Source organism: Oryctolagus cuniculus, chromosome 15, assembly GCF_051225735.1.
Source record: "Oryctolagus cuniculus isolate XC-2025 breed Fujian yellow rabbit chromosome 15, ASM5122573v1, whole genome shotgun sequence".
NCBI lineage: Eukaryota > Metazoa > Chordata > Mammalia > Lagomorpha > Leporidae > Oryctolagus > Oryctolagus cuniculus.
Genome location: NC_142881.1, coordinates 33197257 through 33213227, shown reverse-complemented (window position 1 = coordinate 33213227; position 15971 = coordinate 33197257). Strand labels below are relative to the sequence as shown.

Below are 15971 nucleotides of genomic sequence, written 5' to 3'. Positions count from 1 at the left end.
AAGCTCAGCCAGACTTGAAAGCTGGTGGCACAATACTTCTTTAGCCTTTGCTTTTTTAGATTAGAGAAAGGAAATGTTAGTACAACTTCCTTGGCAACACATTCATGATCTGAATGAACAGGACAATTATTCAAGCTAATTATCTTAAGTACGTTAGTGAACCATAAAGACCATGGGGGAAGAGGTGATGAACAAGAGGTGATACTCGAATCAATCAAGCTGGCTAATTACCAGCAGCTCTGGGGAAGGCTGGGTGAAGCAGAAATTGCAATAATTGGTGCAGGAATTTCAATGATGTGTATTCTCCCTGCTACCAGTTAGCATTCATAATTAAGGCTGGGGAAAACTCACGTGGTTCAGACGTATCACATAGCCTCTGCTGTGCAGGGCAAAGCAACAATTTGGGGATTACCAGACCCCTTCCACTTCCTCCGCCTCCTTCCTGCCTCCTTCCTGTTAGCTCAGGCAAGAGGATGGCCCATCCATTCTAGCAGACAGGTCTGGAGCCTCCAATACAAGAGGACACCCACACTGCCTGAAATGCTGACAGACAAAGAAAGGGTTTGTGAGTGCACACGTGTGTGTGTGTGTATGTGTGTGTATGTGCAGATGCGTGTGTCTAAGTGTGGGTTCGGGTGTCTATCTACCACCTGTGCACTTTGTATAATAAGAATGCAATCAAACATTCAGGCTCTCAGAATTCCACTGCCTGGGTTCAAATCCCAACTTGGCAACAAGCTCAGTAGCTGGGGCAAGTCCATCTCCTTCCCTGTGAAGGCAGCATGGAAACAGCCCCGTTCACACGAGACTGTATTTAGCTGACTCATGCAGAGGCTAACACCCAGTCCACAGAGAATGCTTCTTAGTCATTTCTTCCAGGGACCAAACTATGCTTCACTGAACATTTAAGAGGGCATTTTTAAAAAGCTATGAGTTTAGGGGCTGGTGCTGTGGTGCAGTGGGTTAAAGCCCTGGCCTGCAGTGCCAGCATCCCAAATGGGCACTGGTTCAAGTCCCAGCTGCTCCACTTCCAATCCAGCTTTCTGCTATGGCCTGGGGAAGCAGAAGATGGCCCAAGTGCTTGGGCCCCTGCACCTTCATGGGAGACCTGGAAGAAGTTCCTGGCTTCAGATTGGTTCAGCTCCAGCCATAGTGGCCATTTGGAGAGTAAACCAGCAGATGGAAGACCTCTCTCTCTCTCTCTTTCTGGCTCTACCTCTCTATGTAATCTGTCTTTAAAATAAATAAATAAATCTTTTTTATAAAAAAAAAAACTATGAATTTGGACTGCCTGAAGGTTGGCTACCAGCAGTTAAAAAATTCCAACACACCGTGTTGCTACCACTAGCCATTGGTTTCCACTCAGCCCATCTGTCCACACGTTCATTCAGCAATTCTTCTACACACCTGGTGGTGAACACTCTCTATCCCCAGGATGCTCAACGTTCTAGAAGTGCAACAAAACCAACCAGCAGCCACGATCTGATGAGACATGCTACGATGAGTGTGGACACAGGGACTGGGCCTAGGCCCAGCGCTCCGAGAAGGCTTCTCAAAGACAGTGGCAGACGCTCTGAGACAGCCTGGAGGACACTCGGATTTGTAGACAAGTAGGGCAAAGGTAAGCTTTGGTGCACAAAGACCCACTTCCCCGTTCCCAATTCTCTACCTCACTGGGAATTTGGGCATTTTTCCTAAAGGTCCAAGCCTCCAATTCCCCATCCATATAATGGATACAGGAATATGCCTTCTCTCTGTGGAAGGGTTTTGAATTTACTATTCTGGGACCAGCGCAAGAGGCCCCTGCCCTGGGCTCATCACACTGAATTCTGGGGGCCAAAGAAGTGTGCCTAATCAGAGCTTACCCAGACACAAAGCCACCCTTTGGGGAGCCAGGACCTGGGGATTCCCAGTCCAAATGGTTCTGAGCCAGAGCAGGCATTTGGCCTTAGCAGTAAAGAGGCTGGCTAAGATGCCTGCGTCTCCTATTGGAGAATCTGGATCTCACACCTGGTCCTAGCTCCTGATTCCTGCCATTGCAGATTCTGGAAAGCAGCAGGTGATGGCTCAGGTGGTTAAGGCCCTGCTGCCCAGGTGGGAGACATGGATTGTGTTCCCAGCTCCCAGCCTGAGCCAGCCCCAGCCATTGCTGGCATTTTGATGGTGAGCCAGTAGATCAGGAACTCTGTCTGTTTGTCTTTCTCTCTGTGTCCCTCAAATAATATGAAAACAACAAATTAAAAAAAGTAGCTCTTGGGTTCACAGGTTTCTTCCCTAGACCCATCCTGCCGAGGGGAGTTGGCACACCTGGTCAGCCCACCCCCACCGCCACAGCAGGATAGCTGTTCACCAGGTAGGGGTGGGTGGTGCTTGGGAGCATGGGCTGGGGTGTCAGCAGGTGCTCCTGAGGCCCCCGTTGGTGAGATGGAGGCTGCACCTGCCTCCTAGGCAAGTGCAAGGTGACAGGTGTAAGGTGTAAAGGTGACAACTCCAAGTTGCCTAGAAATTCCAGATTGCATCCTTGCCCTCAGGGGGATTGGATTATAATCATATACTTCTAGTGGCAGGAGGATGGAGCCTCCTTGATTTATAAGTGACATGGACATTTGTATGGCGAGACAGACCAAACGATCCAAGAGCTTTGCATGCCAAGCGTGCAACACAGTGCCTGATGTGCAGTGGGTGCTTGTAACAAAACAGCCATCTTTACCACCATTAACCTCCCGCCTCACCCAACTCAGAGCGGGCCATGCAGTTCCCCCGGGGGTTCCCACCTACCTTTTCCCCTGGAGTGACCGAGATCCTCCACACACAGTGGGAGTAGGAAGGGTAGCCATCTGGGAAACCAGGAGCGGAAAAGTTTCCTGTCGTGTCCTGCAGGGTCTCCCCACAAGCTGCACAGGCAAAAGGACAACTGTGACACTGGCACTTGCACCTGCTCTCACCAGCAAAGCCCCGTCTCCAGCCACTGAACACACACACTGCTTCCCCACACTGGAGAGCAGCGTGCCAGGCACATTGGTATTTTTTCTGGCTAACAGATGGGAAAGTAGAGTCCAAGCATGACAGTGTAAAACTTCTGGGACTTCTGAGGCCTGGCCCAGAGCTGGTGTCTTCCCCTGGCTGGGCCTTCGTCTGAAAGATGGACAGGGACAATCTCAAAGAGTCGCTGGAATCATCCACATCACACACAGAATGCATCCACTCAGTGCCGGGCACGTGGTGAGTGCTCCATGCACAGTAGTCATAATAATTCCTACTAATCATCTCACAGTATGGAGAATGTGGGGGCGCAAGTGGGTGAAGGGGAAACACGGTGGGGGACCTTGAGACGCGTTTCTCTTCCTCATCTGCCACCCACTCTGAAAGGGCTGCCAAACTGTCAGGAGGGGCCAGTGCTGTGGTGTAGTGAGCTAAGCCTGCGATGCCAGCATCCCATATGGGCGCTGGTTCAAGTCCCGACTGCTCCTCTTCTGATCCAGCTCTGTGATATGGCCTGGGAAAGCAGAAGAGGATGGCCCCAGGTCCTTGGGCTCCTGCACCCCCATGGGAGACCTGGAAGAAGCTCCTGGCTTCAGATCTGCGCAGCTCCAGCCATTGTGGTCATTTAGGGGGTGAACCAATGAATAGAAGACCTTTCCCTCTGTCTCTCCCTCTCTCTGTCTGTAACTCTCTCTCTCAAATAGATAAAATCTTTTTAAAAAGTTGTCAAGAAAACAGAGAAAAATGCAGAGGCACAGGGACTTGTGGTAGATTACTGTGCCCTTGAATGCTGAACCGCCAGCTGGTTATGAGTCCAGCATGTAGTCTTTACATTGTGAAAACCTGTTCTCCTAACTTGTCCTCAAACAAAGGGTCCCTGTGTGAATACAGGTTATGTACTCCCCTGACCCGCAGGCCTTCAGACCCCAGAGACAGAGACACTGAGTGTCCCTCCTATTAGGGGTCCCCCCAAGCATGGACATGAGCATCCATAAGCATCTTCCCAACACGCGGTCAACCCCTGCCCCGCAGCCGCCCTGGCTGTCAGCTGCGACGTGAAATTGCCCGAGCTCCGTGCTGTTGGGAACTGCAGGCTGGGCTAGCGGAGAACTGCCCGCCGTCCGTCCGTCTTAGGAAATCCTGGATATCAGGCCTTGGGTATCACGTTACCCAACAACTGCCAGGCAGCATGAGGATTAGGCCCGGCAGTCAACACCCCCGAGGGCGCCACGGAAATTATTTCGGAATAATCATCAACATTCTGCAAGAGCGGATACGTTGCCATGTGGCTCCCTGGCATTCTCCAGCTGCCTGGCACCTCTGGGGGAGCGAGCAGCACGTACATCGTGGCCAAGGATTCCTGCTGCATTCCCCAGGGAAGGCGCTAAAGGTTTCCTCTCCATTCTGCGAGGCGATATGGTATACGTGGCTCGTATATGAACCCAGTGTGCCCCCAGATGACTCATGGCCAGAGGAACACGCGTAGTTCCTAGCGTTTCAGGGCAGGGGGAGAAGTAAGCCCCACGTTGTGCATGCCTGCACTGTGATCTTGGTCTGTAAGGCAGAATGACAGCCCAGACTTTCTGATAACCCTCATTGCCACTACTCTGCCCTGTGATTAAACACTGTGTCTGGCCTGGGGGCTTGGAAAAGGTTTCTGGACCTGCCAGAGGTGGCACTCCTGTCCTTCCCAGACCACTGTCACATCAGTGGTCTCTCCCATCAGCTGCTATAACCCATTCTTTGCACCCAAGCTGAACAGCTTCAAGGTGCCTGGGAGACCTCAGCCCTGTACAGTGGGAGAAGGGCTGGGCAGGGGACGGAGTGACAATGCTTAAGCCAACAGGAGGGAACTTCTGCACTGGCCAAGGGAGAGGCACAGGCATTTGGTCTGACCCCAGTGGAGCATCCAGCCTTCAATGGCAGTGTGCTGACCACTGACCAGTACCTTGGATGGCTAGGAGAGCCCCAAGTTCATAGAATGACCTCACAGCACTGACACTGCCTCCACCTTGCAGGATTTGCCAAACCCACACCCCCCAGTCCCATGGAAAGGAGAGATGCTCCCCGTTAGGGGAGGCACCAGGGCTCGGCCAGGAAGTCCAAAGCCTCCCACAAGTGCAGCAGTGGGTTCTCAGACCTCTTCTTCTCTTTGCTACCTGTGGTCATTTCCCCATTTTGGCTTTCAGTGCTGTCCAGCATCTCCCAACAGCAGGACACCAAGTAGCTGCCAAGTAGCTTTCCCAGAAAGGGGGCTGTTTGCGAGCAGCAGTGGAGCTGTGCACCATGGGATGCCCAGGAGGTGCTGGGAACCCCCGCCCCACCCCGGGCCCCACGTTACCTGGGCATTTGTACAGCTTCCTGGCTTGCGCTATGTCTCCCTGACTGAGCCGCACACGCTGGCCGATGGTGGGCCTGACACCGTTGTCATCTCGACGGGGAAGGATGGTGTCTAAGAAAACTCCTCTACAGGAAGCAAGAGAGGGAGGGGGAGAGAGAGAGAGAAAGTCAAGGTCGCCAGGCTGTCTGTGCTGGGATTTACAGCCTTCATTTCCTTGCCCAGAACACCATCAACATTCCTCCCCAGCCCCCTCGCCCCAGCCTGGCCGGACCGGGGCTGCCGCGACTCGTGCTGCGCTGACCGTCCAGCATTCTGTCTCATCAGTTGCCTGCTCACTTCCCACAGGGAAGAGGCCTCAGCCAAGGTTAAAAGTATGCTCCAGCGCCGTGGCCTCGGGCTTCCTGGCTGATGCAACCCAAGCATTTCCACGAAGAGGTTCCAGGACCACCATCCGGCACAGTGCAGGCAGCACCATTTGGAGAAACCACGGCATGCATGGTGCCCCTGGAGTTACGCACAGAGAAGTCGTGGAGCTGCACCAGGAAGGATCCTGGGCACTGGAACAGTGTGAGACCTCCAGGGCTGGTCAGCAGGTGCAGTACACATTGGAGATCAAGTGTGGGAGCACGCGGAGGGGTGGGGGGGCAGCAATCAGAAGGAAAATGAGGTAAATGTAGAGAACTGGATGGAGGGAGTCAAAGGAGCTAATGATTTCTAGGCCAGGCCTGGCTCTGTTGCCTGGGTGAGCATCGCTTTACTACTCTGAACAGCAGACATTGGCTTCGATGGCAGTTCTCACATCTTTCTCTGTGGCTATGTAAATAGAATCTAAGTGACAGCTTCGTTTCTTTTTTTAAAGATTTATTTATTTATTTTAAAGGCAGAGTTAGAGAGGCAGAGAGAATTTTCTTGCGTTAGTTCACTCTCCAAATGGCCACAAAGCCTGAGGCTGAGCCAAGCCAAAGCCAGGAGCCAAGAGTTTCTTCTGGATCTTCCATGTGCCTGCAGGGCCCCAAGCACTTGGTCCATCCTCTGCTGCTTTCCCAGGTGCATTAGCAGGGAGCTGGATTTGAAGTGGAGCTGCTGGGACTCGAACCGGTGTCCATATGGGATGCTGGCCCTGCAGACAGCAGCTTAACCAAGCTATGCCACAGTGCCAGCCCCAACAGTTTTGTTTCTAAAGCAGGCATATGGAAAGCAGGCAGGCCAGTGGAGCCCCGGCCCTACTCACACTGACTGGCCTGCCGCCAGTGCTGGGCCTCCTGCTTGGCCTCCAGCCCCTCTGTTTGGTGCCCCTCCTAGAAGTGAGGTGTTCCCTGGAACAGGGTCCAGCTCCAGTCATCGCCCTGTTTCTCACCTCCCCTTCCTCACTGGGTTTCTGAAAAGGGTTGCCTGCTGTGCTGTTTAACGCACCCCTTTTACCTACTCCTCATTCCAACAGCAACCCAGCCACTGACCAGGGGTGCCCCTCGGTCTTCACCTGCCCCCTCCGTCGCCCCAGACCATGGCTGCCCCTCCTTCCTCCTATCTTCTTCTGCTTACCAGGGCCTGGCTGTCTCTGAGCAGTGAGGCAGGAGCCACTTCTGCTTCCCTCTTCAGGTTTCTGCCCTCCCTCCCCCACGCTCCATCTGCTCCTCCTTGTTCTAACCACCACCTGTGTGCTCACAGCTCATGCTCTGTTTCCAGCCCAGAAACACCTGCCAAGCCCCTGAGCCTGGCAGCCCCTCCAGGGACTGTCCTAGGAGCCTCACCTCTGCCACACTCCCTGTTATCCATCTTCTTCTTCTTTTTTTTTTTTTTTTTTTTTTTTTGACAGGCAGAGTGGACAGTGAGAGAGAGACAGAGAGAAAGGTCTTCCTTTGCCGTTGGTTCACCCTCCAATGGCCGCTGCGGCTAGCGCGCTGCGGCCAGCTCATCGCGCTGATCCGAAGCCAGGAGCCAGGTGCTTCTCCTGGTCTCCCATGTGGATGCAGGGCCCAAGCACTTGGGCCATCCTCCACTGCACTCCTGGGCCACAGCAGAGAGCTGGCCTGGAAGAGGGGCAACCGGAACAGAATCCGGCACCCCGACCAGGACTAGAACCCGGTGTGCCGGTGCCGCAGGCGGAGGATTAGCCTACTGAGCCGCGGCGCCGGCCTCCTGTTATCCATCTTCCATTCACTCCCAGCCCTGGCCTCCCACAACCGCAGGGAAGGTGCCTTTGGCTCCTCCCTCTGGCTCACACACTCTCGTGGAATCCAGGTCCTGTCCACGGCCACTGCCTGAGCGCGGGTGCTCGGCACCTATCCCTGAATTCCTCCCCAGAGCCTCTCAATGGGCCCGCTCCCTGTAGACTCAGCCACCTCTGCTCTACCTCCTGCAATGCCATCGCCCTGAAATGCAGGGGGATGAGTGTGCCCTTTTGGCCTAGAGCCCTTCACCAACTTCCAACCACCACCTGGCTCTCCAGACTTTGTACACCGGCCGCCGCCTTCCTCTCCAACAACAGCTCTGCACACCCGCCTTAAGCAACATCAAACTCCTCTCAGTCCTGTACATGCTGTGAGGACTGTCCATGCCACGTCTACTCACAAACTCCTATTCATTCTCCAAAAACCCATGGGGTATCCTTCCCTCTTAAAAGTCTTGCCCGGATCCTTTCTCCCCCTCTTACCTGGGCTTCACCTCTCCTCTCTCTAGGCCTTTTCTCCAGTCTAGCTCCCTTCTCATGCTGCTCTGCCACCCCTGTAGCCTGCTGCTGGGGGCACCAGTCTTCTCTTCGCTCCTTAGGCAGCGAAGGCTTGTCTGTCATCCCTGTCCTTGGGGACAGGAGCACAGCAGGTCTCGAGAAATGCTGCTTCCATATATTGTGCAGCCATGGTCTCCCAAACATTTTGCACAGAAAAATAGTAATTTAATTTATATCCAGAAGGGAGCATGAACATGTTGCCGCGTCACTTTTCTTAGCTGCGCACTCTCCCCTTCCCCCTCTAGTGCTCTGTTTTCCCAAGTGCCCCACTACCCTGGAAAAGACCCATTTTCTTCCTTTCTTCTTCCTACCTCACTTTGTTGTCTTTAGATTTTGTAGGTATTTTCATTTTCTTTTGTAAATCAGACTTCAAGCTCACTTTCTTAAGATGTGAGCACACGGGGGCCAGAGCCTGTATGGATTTCCTCCTCGGCAGCCCTGCACCTGATGTTTAGCCCACTGACGTGCCTCGCTCTGGTCCCTGCTGCCCCTTCTCTGGGTCTGGAGTCCTCTAGAGAAAGCTTCCATGGAATCCCAGGCCTCCTCCACCACCCTCCCGGAGTCTTGACTCACAAGTGATGATTCTACATAGAAGTGCAAATCCAATCATGAATTGCTCCTCTAAAAGCAGGCCCCTCTGCCCCAGCCAAAGGTGCGTCCCTTTGGACCTATTTCCTTGGCTCTCATGATGAAAGGATTCCGCGGCACAGACCTAAGGGGCACCACAGCCCAGGCAGGCCAGGTTAAGCAACCCTGCCGCTGGCCACACCACGTCAGCAACTTTGCCAGGGGGCCTGGCACAGGGAGGCCACGTTCTCCCCCCAATTCTCTACTCACAGGAACTCCCCACGTGCAAGATCTGCGGGGGGCACTTTGCACACATTATCTCGAGCCATCTTTATAACTCCCTACAGCAGGTGCCTGGATCACCCACTCTAGAGGTGAGAAAAGCTCCAAGTGACTTGCCCAGGGCACAGAGCCGGCACTGGAAGCCAAGCAGCCCTGGAGCCCACCTCTACCCATCTTCTTCCATCCAGCCTCAGTGTTTCCCACTGCCCAAGAACCGGCAGGCCTCCCCATGCGTGGCTCGACGGAGGTAAGGACACTGCAGACTTCAAACACAAGCAGCAGGAACAGCACTGGCTCAGACGGCCAGCTCCCTGGGGTGGGGGGGGGACTCTCTCCCCTGCACACCCAGGAGCTGCCAGCGCCGCGGTGGCCTGGAGGACATTTACGAGAAGAGCTGTTCCCCTGTGTAAACCACTCAGTAACGTCCCTTCCCCCTTTCGTGTAGGACAAGTCTTGGCATTGAGATTCCGCTAAGCCCAGAAAGGGTTTGGCAGATGCCTTAGGAAATAAAACCGTCAGTTCTGAGTCCACCACACAAAGGCGCCCCTGTCCCAGAGGACAGTCCCCTCATCTCCTGGAACCGTGCCCAACACCCCCACAGCCTGGGGCCAGTCCCGGGGGAGGGGGTGAAGCTGCAAGGAGACAGTTGGGTCGTAAAGACTGTGCAGGCAGTTTCCCACCAGCAGGAGCAGCCTTTGCCCCTCCCGCCCTGGTCGGTGCAGAATTCTCTGCTTACAGAGTCAAAGACGAGGTGCAGGCCAGCTCCAGGGGCTGTGTGGCCAGCACGAGTGTCATGGAGTTAGGGTGTAAGGAAAACCTGACAAATGCCAGAAAAATCTGCCAGTAAGGACCCACTGCGTAGTGGATTCCAGTAACCCATGTAGAACACCAGCATTGAGGACATAGCAGGTACCCACCTCCTGCACAACAGATTCGCCAAAAACATTTTGAACTCTGGGCCAGGGCTGAGAAGGTAGCATGCAGATTGTTAAGACAATGAGTCCTTCCTGGTAACACCCAAATCCCAGGGCAAGGTGCCATTGCCCCTTCTAATGTTCGGACACAGAGTCTCTCTCCACTCGCTTGAGCCCCAGTCCTGCTCTTGATTCCAGTTTCCTGCTAATGTGTACCCTAGCAGGCATCAGGTGCTGGCTCAAGTATTTGAGTCCCTGCCACCCCATGGAAGAACTGGAGCTCCTGGCTGGAGGCTTGGGGCTGGCCTAGCCCTGGACATTGTGGACATTTAGGGAGTAAGTGAACCAGCAGATGGGATCTCTCCTCTTTCTCTCTCCTGTCTCCCAATCCTTTAATAAAATAAATAAATACAAATTTTTTAAGAAACCACGCTGCCTGAGCCCTGCTCAGGTCCACCAACTCCCACCATCTGGGACCTGCAGGCAGGAGACCCGGGGTCCTTGTCAATCTGCCCCCTGCCAGCTGTGCACTCTGGAGCTGACCAGACCCTGCTCTTGAGCACCTCTGGAATGAATCGTGGTTTATGGCGCTCGCTGCTGTGTCCGGCCTAGCTCCCAACAACCCAGGCCACCTGTAGAATCCCATCCCGGTGCCTCTGTGTTGTTACCCCCGGCAACCTCTCCATAAAGTCACTTTTCCAGTTTGCCTGAGGGGCTGCTAGTCTTATCATTGGGAACCTGACTCCACCCTATTTCACCGCTGCATTTCAAGGACAGGCCCGCCAGCGGCTCTGTGGGTGTGGCCTGTAGGGACCACTCTCCTACCCGGCTCCTACCAGCTGCGGGTGGGTGCAGTGAACACGCACAGGGCAGAGCAGAGGTTCCGACCTGGAGAAGGTGTTCCGGGCGTAGTGCATGATGCTGTCGAAGTCGTAGGTCTCTCCCAGGGAGCTCACTTCCCCAGCTTCCATCTTCAAGAAATTATACTCCTGACCTGTGACACAACACATAAGGCCTTTGGAAACCAAAGCAGGCCACTGAAGGGAAGCAGGGGAGGGGCCCTGCAGCTTCCCAGAGCCCTCTCCGCCCAGGCGGTCCCGGCAGGCTCTGCCATGCTGCTGTGTGTTGTCTGGACAGAAAGGGAACCCTGAAGCTTACAGCAAGTCCGATGTCCCTCCATTCCCCCTACTCCGTCCCGTCCCCTCTCCCAAAGCCATTCAAAAGCCTTAAAGTTTCAGACAAGTTCACTATCAATTTGCTACCCACCCTCCAAAAAGAACCCCGATGTTGGACTTTGAAGAGACAAAACAAATCAAAGTTAATTTCACAAATAGTTCACAATTCACATTCTCTAAAACATTTTTAAGGCAACCATACTATTCAATCAGCCCCTCTCATGTTTAATAGCAATTTCTCTGCACAATGAACAGGAAAAGGCATTTTTAAAGCATCCGGATGCGTTATCTGCTTGCAGGAGAATGTCTCTGGGCAGAAACACTGCTTTCACACACTCTCCTGTCCTAATTGTGTTTCGGTCTTTAAAACACGTGTAGCCCAAGTCAGCAGAAAAGATTCTGATAAAATCAGTCAAGAGAACTCTAGTTGTTGTTTTTCTTTTCTTTTCTTTTTTTCTTTTTTTTTACTCATCAGCTCTGCTCTGGCCCAGCTTGTTCCTTTTAGGAAGCGGAGCTGGGTTTCATTGTCCCTTACAACATGGAAGATCTTTCGCTTCTGCTCCCCCTACAAGCTATGGCAGAGGACCTCCCAGGAAGGGCCACAGGCAGACAAGGGCAGTGCTGGGGACAATCGCCTGGCTCTGGGGATGCCCCTTTCCTGACCAAGTGGCCCCGGGCTGTCCCCAGGCCCCCTTACCTGGCTGAATGTTTTCTCTGATGATGGTGACGTGTTGGTCTCTGTCCGGGCGGGTGTGTTCATGCCAGAACCCAACCACGTGGCCCAGCTCATGAGCCACAATGCCAAACTTGTCACAGTTCTTCCCAATGGAAATGGCCTGCGGGCCTCCTCCTCGGCGCCCGACATAGGAGCAGCAGCTGCAGCAGTGCAGAAATTCCAGTCAGCAGGTCAGGGATTATCAGGAGAGGCAAGCCCCTCATGTGTGTCCCACACACGTGTGCAGGTGTATATGTGCGTGTGTGTGTGCAAAAGAAACACAGAACTTCGTGGGTGACAGTGTTCTCACTGTTCAATTTCGCACCCAATATAGAAACCGCCCCCACCAAATGCTGCTTGACCTCTTTGGTGGTCATGGATCCTCTTGAGGATGTGAGTAGAGACATGGTCTCTCCTTCTGGGATAAAGTGCACACCCCAGCCCTCCTGCCCCCGGGGCTGATCTCTGCCGGACCATCTCACTGACAAGGAGAAGCAGCTGGGGAAGGAGACAGCTGAGTTTTGGGCAACATGCATCTAGGGACCATTACCAGGGGACTTTAGAGATGGTATCCTTCTGAGCATAATCATATTTTCAAATACTATTTATTTACCATTCCTAACACAGAAAGGAATAAAATAGAAATGGCCTATGATTCCACTAACGCAGATAACCTCTATTGAGTTAAAAAGTACATGACAAAAGTTTAAATATGAAGTTTCCACATCCAATTACTTGATCCATAGGCAACCGCTGCTAACAGTTTCTTGGATGTCTTTTCAGAAAACCTTAATATAGCTACAGACATATAGTTTTCCATATAAATAAAGTCATATGTCTCTGTATCTATGTATGCATCCGTATGTTTATACATGTATCTATATGTCCAAATATTTATCCACATTGCATGTTTTACTTAATACACTATGTACACTATGAAAAGCTTGCCCTTTTCCCTCAATTTAGAATTTTTTTTTACTTGAGAGGCAGAGGAACAGAGTTCCTATCCACTGCTTCACTCCCCCAAATGCCCACAATGGTCAGGGCTGGGCCAAGGCAGGAATCAGGAGCTGAAAATTTGATCCAGGCCTCCCACATGGGTGGCAGGAACCCAGTTACTTGAGTCATCAGTATCTGCCTTGCAAGAAGTCGGAGTCTGGAGCTAAAGCCAGGAATGAAACTAAGATGAGACATGGGCATTTCTACCACTAGGATAAACACCTGCTCCTTCAAGATCTTTTTAATAAGAGCTCATATAGAACTCATTCATTCTTTTCAAGACAACACAGTGGGTGAGGTTTGACCTAGCGGTTAAGACACAGTTTAGGATGCCTGGGTCCCATATTGGAGTACATGGGTTGGACACCCAACCCTGCTCCTGACCCCAGCATCTTGCTAATGCAGATCGTGGGCGGCAGTGGTGCTGTCTCAAGTAACTGGGCTCCTGTCACCCGTGTGGAAGACTTAGATTAAACTCCTGGCTTCAGCCAGGCACAGCCCGGGCCATCACACGCATTTGGGAAGTGATCCAGCAGATTGGTGCATTGCACACATTGCACTCTCTCTCCACCCCTCCTCTCTCTCAAATTCTGAAAAACAATAGCATAATATTAAGCTTATTTCATGGTAGTGTTTTTCATAGGATTAAAATGTAGTCCATCCGTTTTCTACTAATGTCTGTTTAGGGTGACTCTAGTTTTTTTCTAACCAAACAAAGTCACATAAAGATAAAGGAGATAAAGACAAATAAACAGAAAAAAGTGAAACAGAGTAGAACTCTCACTTGCCCATGGTAAGGGAGATCTTTGGGCAGGGGCTGAACAGACACCAGGGTACGTTCCTGGGAAATTTTCATAATACTGTCAATTGCACTCCCCCACATGTTATCTATTCACGCACTCACTAATCATATATTTAAAAGCTCTATTTCCCCACACTCTGGCCAATACTGGTTTTATGGAATTTTCTACCATTTTCACTTTAGTGAAGCTGGCTAGTTTTTCACATATTTTGACATATATATGATCTTTCCTGTGAATTACATGATCACATCTTCTCTCAATTTTCTTTGAGATGTCCACCCTTTTATAATTGATTTGGAAGAACCCTTTGAAAATTAGGGGAAGGGGCCTGCACTGCGATGTGGCTGGTTGAGCGCCACCTGCAGTGCCAGCATCCCATGTGGGCACCGGTTCAAGTCCCGGCTACTCCACTTCCAATCCAGCTCCCTGCTAGTGTGCCTGGGAAAGCAGCAGAAGATGGCCCAAGTGCTTGGGCTCCTGCACCCACATGGGAGACCCGGAAGAACCTCCAGGCTCCTGGCTTCGGATCAGCCCAGCTCTGGCTGTTGAGGCCATCTGGGGAATGAAACAGTGGATGGAAGACCTCTCTTTATGCCTCTGCCTCTCTGTAACTCTGCCTTTCTAGTAAATGTACAAATCTTAAAAAAAGAAAAGAAAGAAAGAAAAGAAGAGAAAATCAGGGGAAACTGGTTTTGATGGCCAAAAGCATTGAAAATATTTTGGTTATTTCTCATTTGACTTTTCTTATTTATGTATTGCTTTTGCTTCCTTATTGCCATGGAAAAGCTTTGGTGTTTCAAAGTTTCTTCATTATATTGCTAATTTTTTTTTTTTTTGACAGGCAGAGTGGACAGTGAGAGAGAGAGACAGAGAGAAAGGTCTTCCTTTGCCGTCAGTTCACCCTCCAATGGCCGCCGCGGCTGATCCAATGGCAGGAGCCAGGTACTTATCCTGGTCTCCCATGGGGTGCAGGGCCCAAGCACCTCGGCCATCCTCCACTGCACTCCCGGGCCACAGCAGAGAGCTGGCCTGGAAGAGGGGCAACTGGGACAGAATCCGGCGCCCCAACCGGGACTAGAACCCAGTGTGCCGGCGCCGCAAGGTGGAGGATTAGCCCAGTGAGCCGTGGCACCGGCCCCAAAGTTTCTTCATTATATTAGGAGCTGCTTAAGAGACCATCCATAGTTCAGGATTACACGTGAAATCCACCCTGCTTCCTTTCTTTCTTCCTGCCAACGTGTCTGCCTCTCTTTCTCTTTCCTTTAGGCTTACATCTTTGTCCAGCTAGAATAGTTCTTGGTGTTAGGAATCATTGACGTAGGAATCCAGCTTTATTTTTTTCCTCAGAGATCTAATTATTGCAATATCCAAACATACCAAATGATTACCCCATCTTATTTTTACACATTTAAAATGCAACCTAAATCTGTATATAGGTATATGTATTTTGAACCCTTTTTGCCAATTAGCTCTTTCTCCTTAACTTCTAAACTGTTTTCATTGTTATAAGTCATTCGGAAGTGTTCTTGCTCTAGGCTCTAAAAATATCACGTAAGCAGTGCTAAAGTACCTATTTCTTGAAGGCCTAAGAGAATTCACCTATGACACTCTGTGCTTGGTGCTTTGGAGGTGACAGCCTCCCCCTAATTTCTCAGCGTCTTTCAGTGTTGCTGGACCCTCAGTTGGACCTCGCAGTCACGGCCATTACCCAGACTGTGACAGTCCTTGCCCTAGCGTTTTGCAAACCGCTCCTCCAGTTCTGCGCAGGCTGCTGGCCACCTGCCCCTTTCTCATTTCTAAGTTTGTGTGTTTCTACGATTTCACGTTTGTACCTCTATCACAGATGCTCCGTCTCTGCTTTTGCTTACTCGATTCTTCACTCTTGAGTTGATTAGCCCTGTCACAGCTTCCCTGATCTGTGCCTGTGCTCCATCAGGTCCTCTTCCTGTGGGGTGGCCGCTTCTCTCTGTTCCCCTCTGGTAACTTCTCTGAACTAAACAGCTCACTGTCATCCTGAAGTCGCGATGTGGATGTACAGGCCTGTGGGTTTTCCTCTAGACACAGCTTTAGCCTTACCTCATTTTCAACTGCAGGGCTCTCATTATCTAGACATTCTGCAATTTTAATCTTGATTTCTTTTGACCTAAGAGCTATAAAATAAAAAAGGAGGGGCAGCTTTTAAACTTGCCAGTAATGCTTATTTTATTTTTGCTATAATGTCTAGTTTTATTGATTTGCAAACAAGTACTCTTTCTGCCCTTTAGAATCCATTGAGATGTTCTTGCTGTGTAATGGATGGCCAAGGTCTACAACCCTTCAAAAGGCACTTAAATGTGTTACCAGGCTACAGAACCCTGTCGTCCCATAGAGTCACTCTATTAATTACATTTTTCCAATCCACTATGAAGCTCTGCTTATTTTTTGGTCAACTTGACACTGATCTCCTCGGGCTGATGGAAATGAAA

At 51.4% G+C, this 15971-nt stretch overlaps 1 protein-coding gene across 1 annotated transcript in view; it reads right to left on the bottom strand.

The window, feature by feature from the left end:
• TLL2 (tolloid like 2) overlaps positions 1–15971 on the bottom strand; it is a 144484-nt gene that overhangs the window by 34758 nt on the left and 93755 nt on the right. Inside the window, exons 5-8 of the mRNA XM_070057473.2 lie at positions 11687–11865; positions 10703–10808; positions 5324–5448; positions 2779–2894 (exon numbers count right to left, since the gene is read on the bottom strand). Of these exons, the coding sequence (XP_069913574.2) occupies positions 2779–2894; positions 5324–5448; positions 10703–10808; positions 11687–11865 (526 nt within the window). The remainder of the gene's footprint in view (positions 1–2778; positions 2895–5323; positions 5449–10702; positions 10809–11686; positions 11866–15971) is intronic.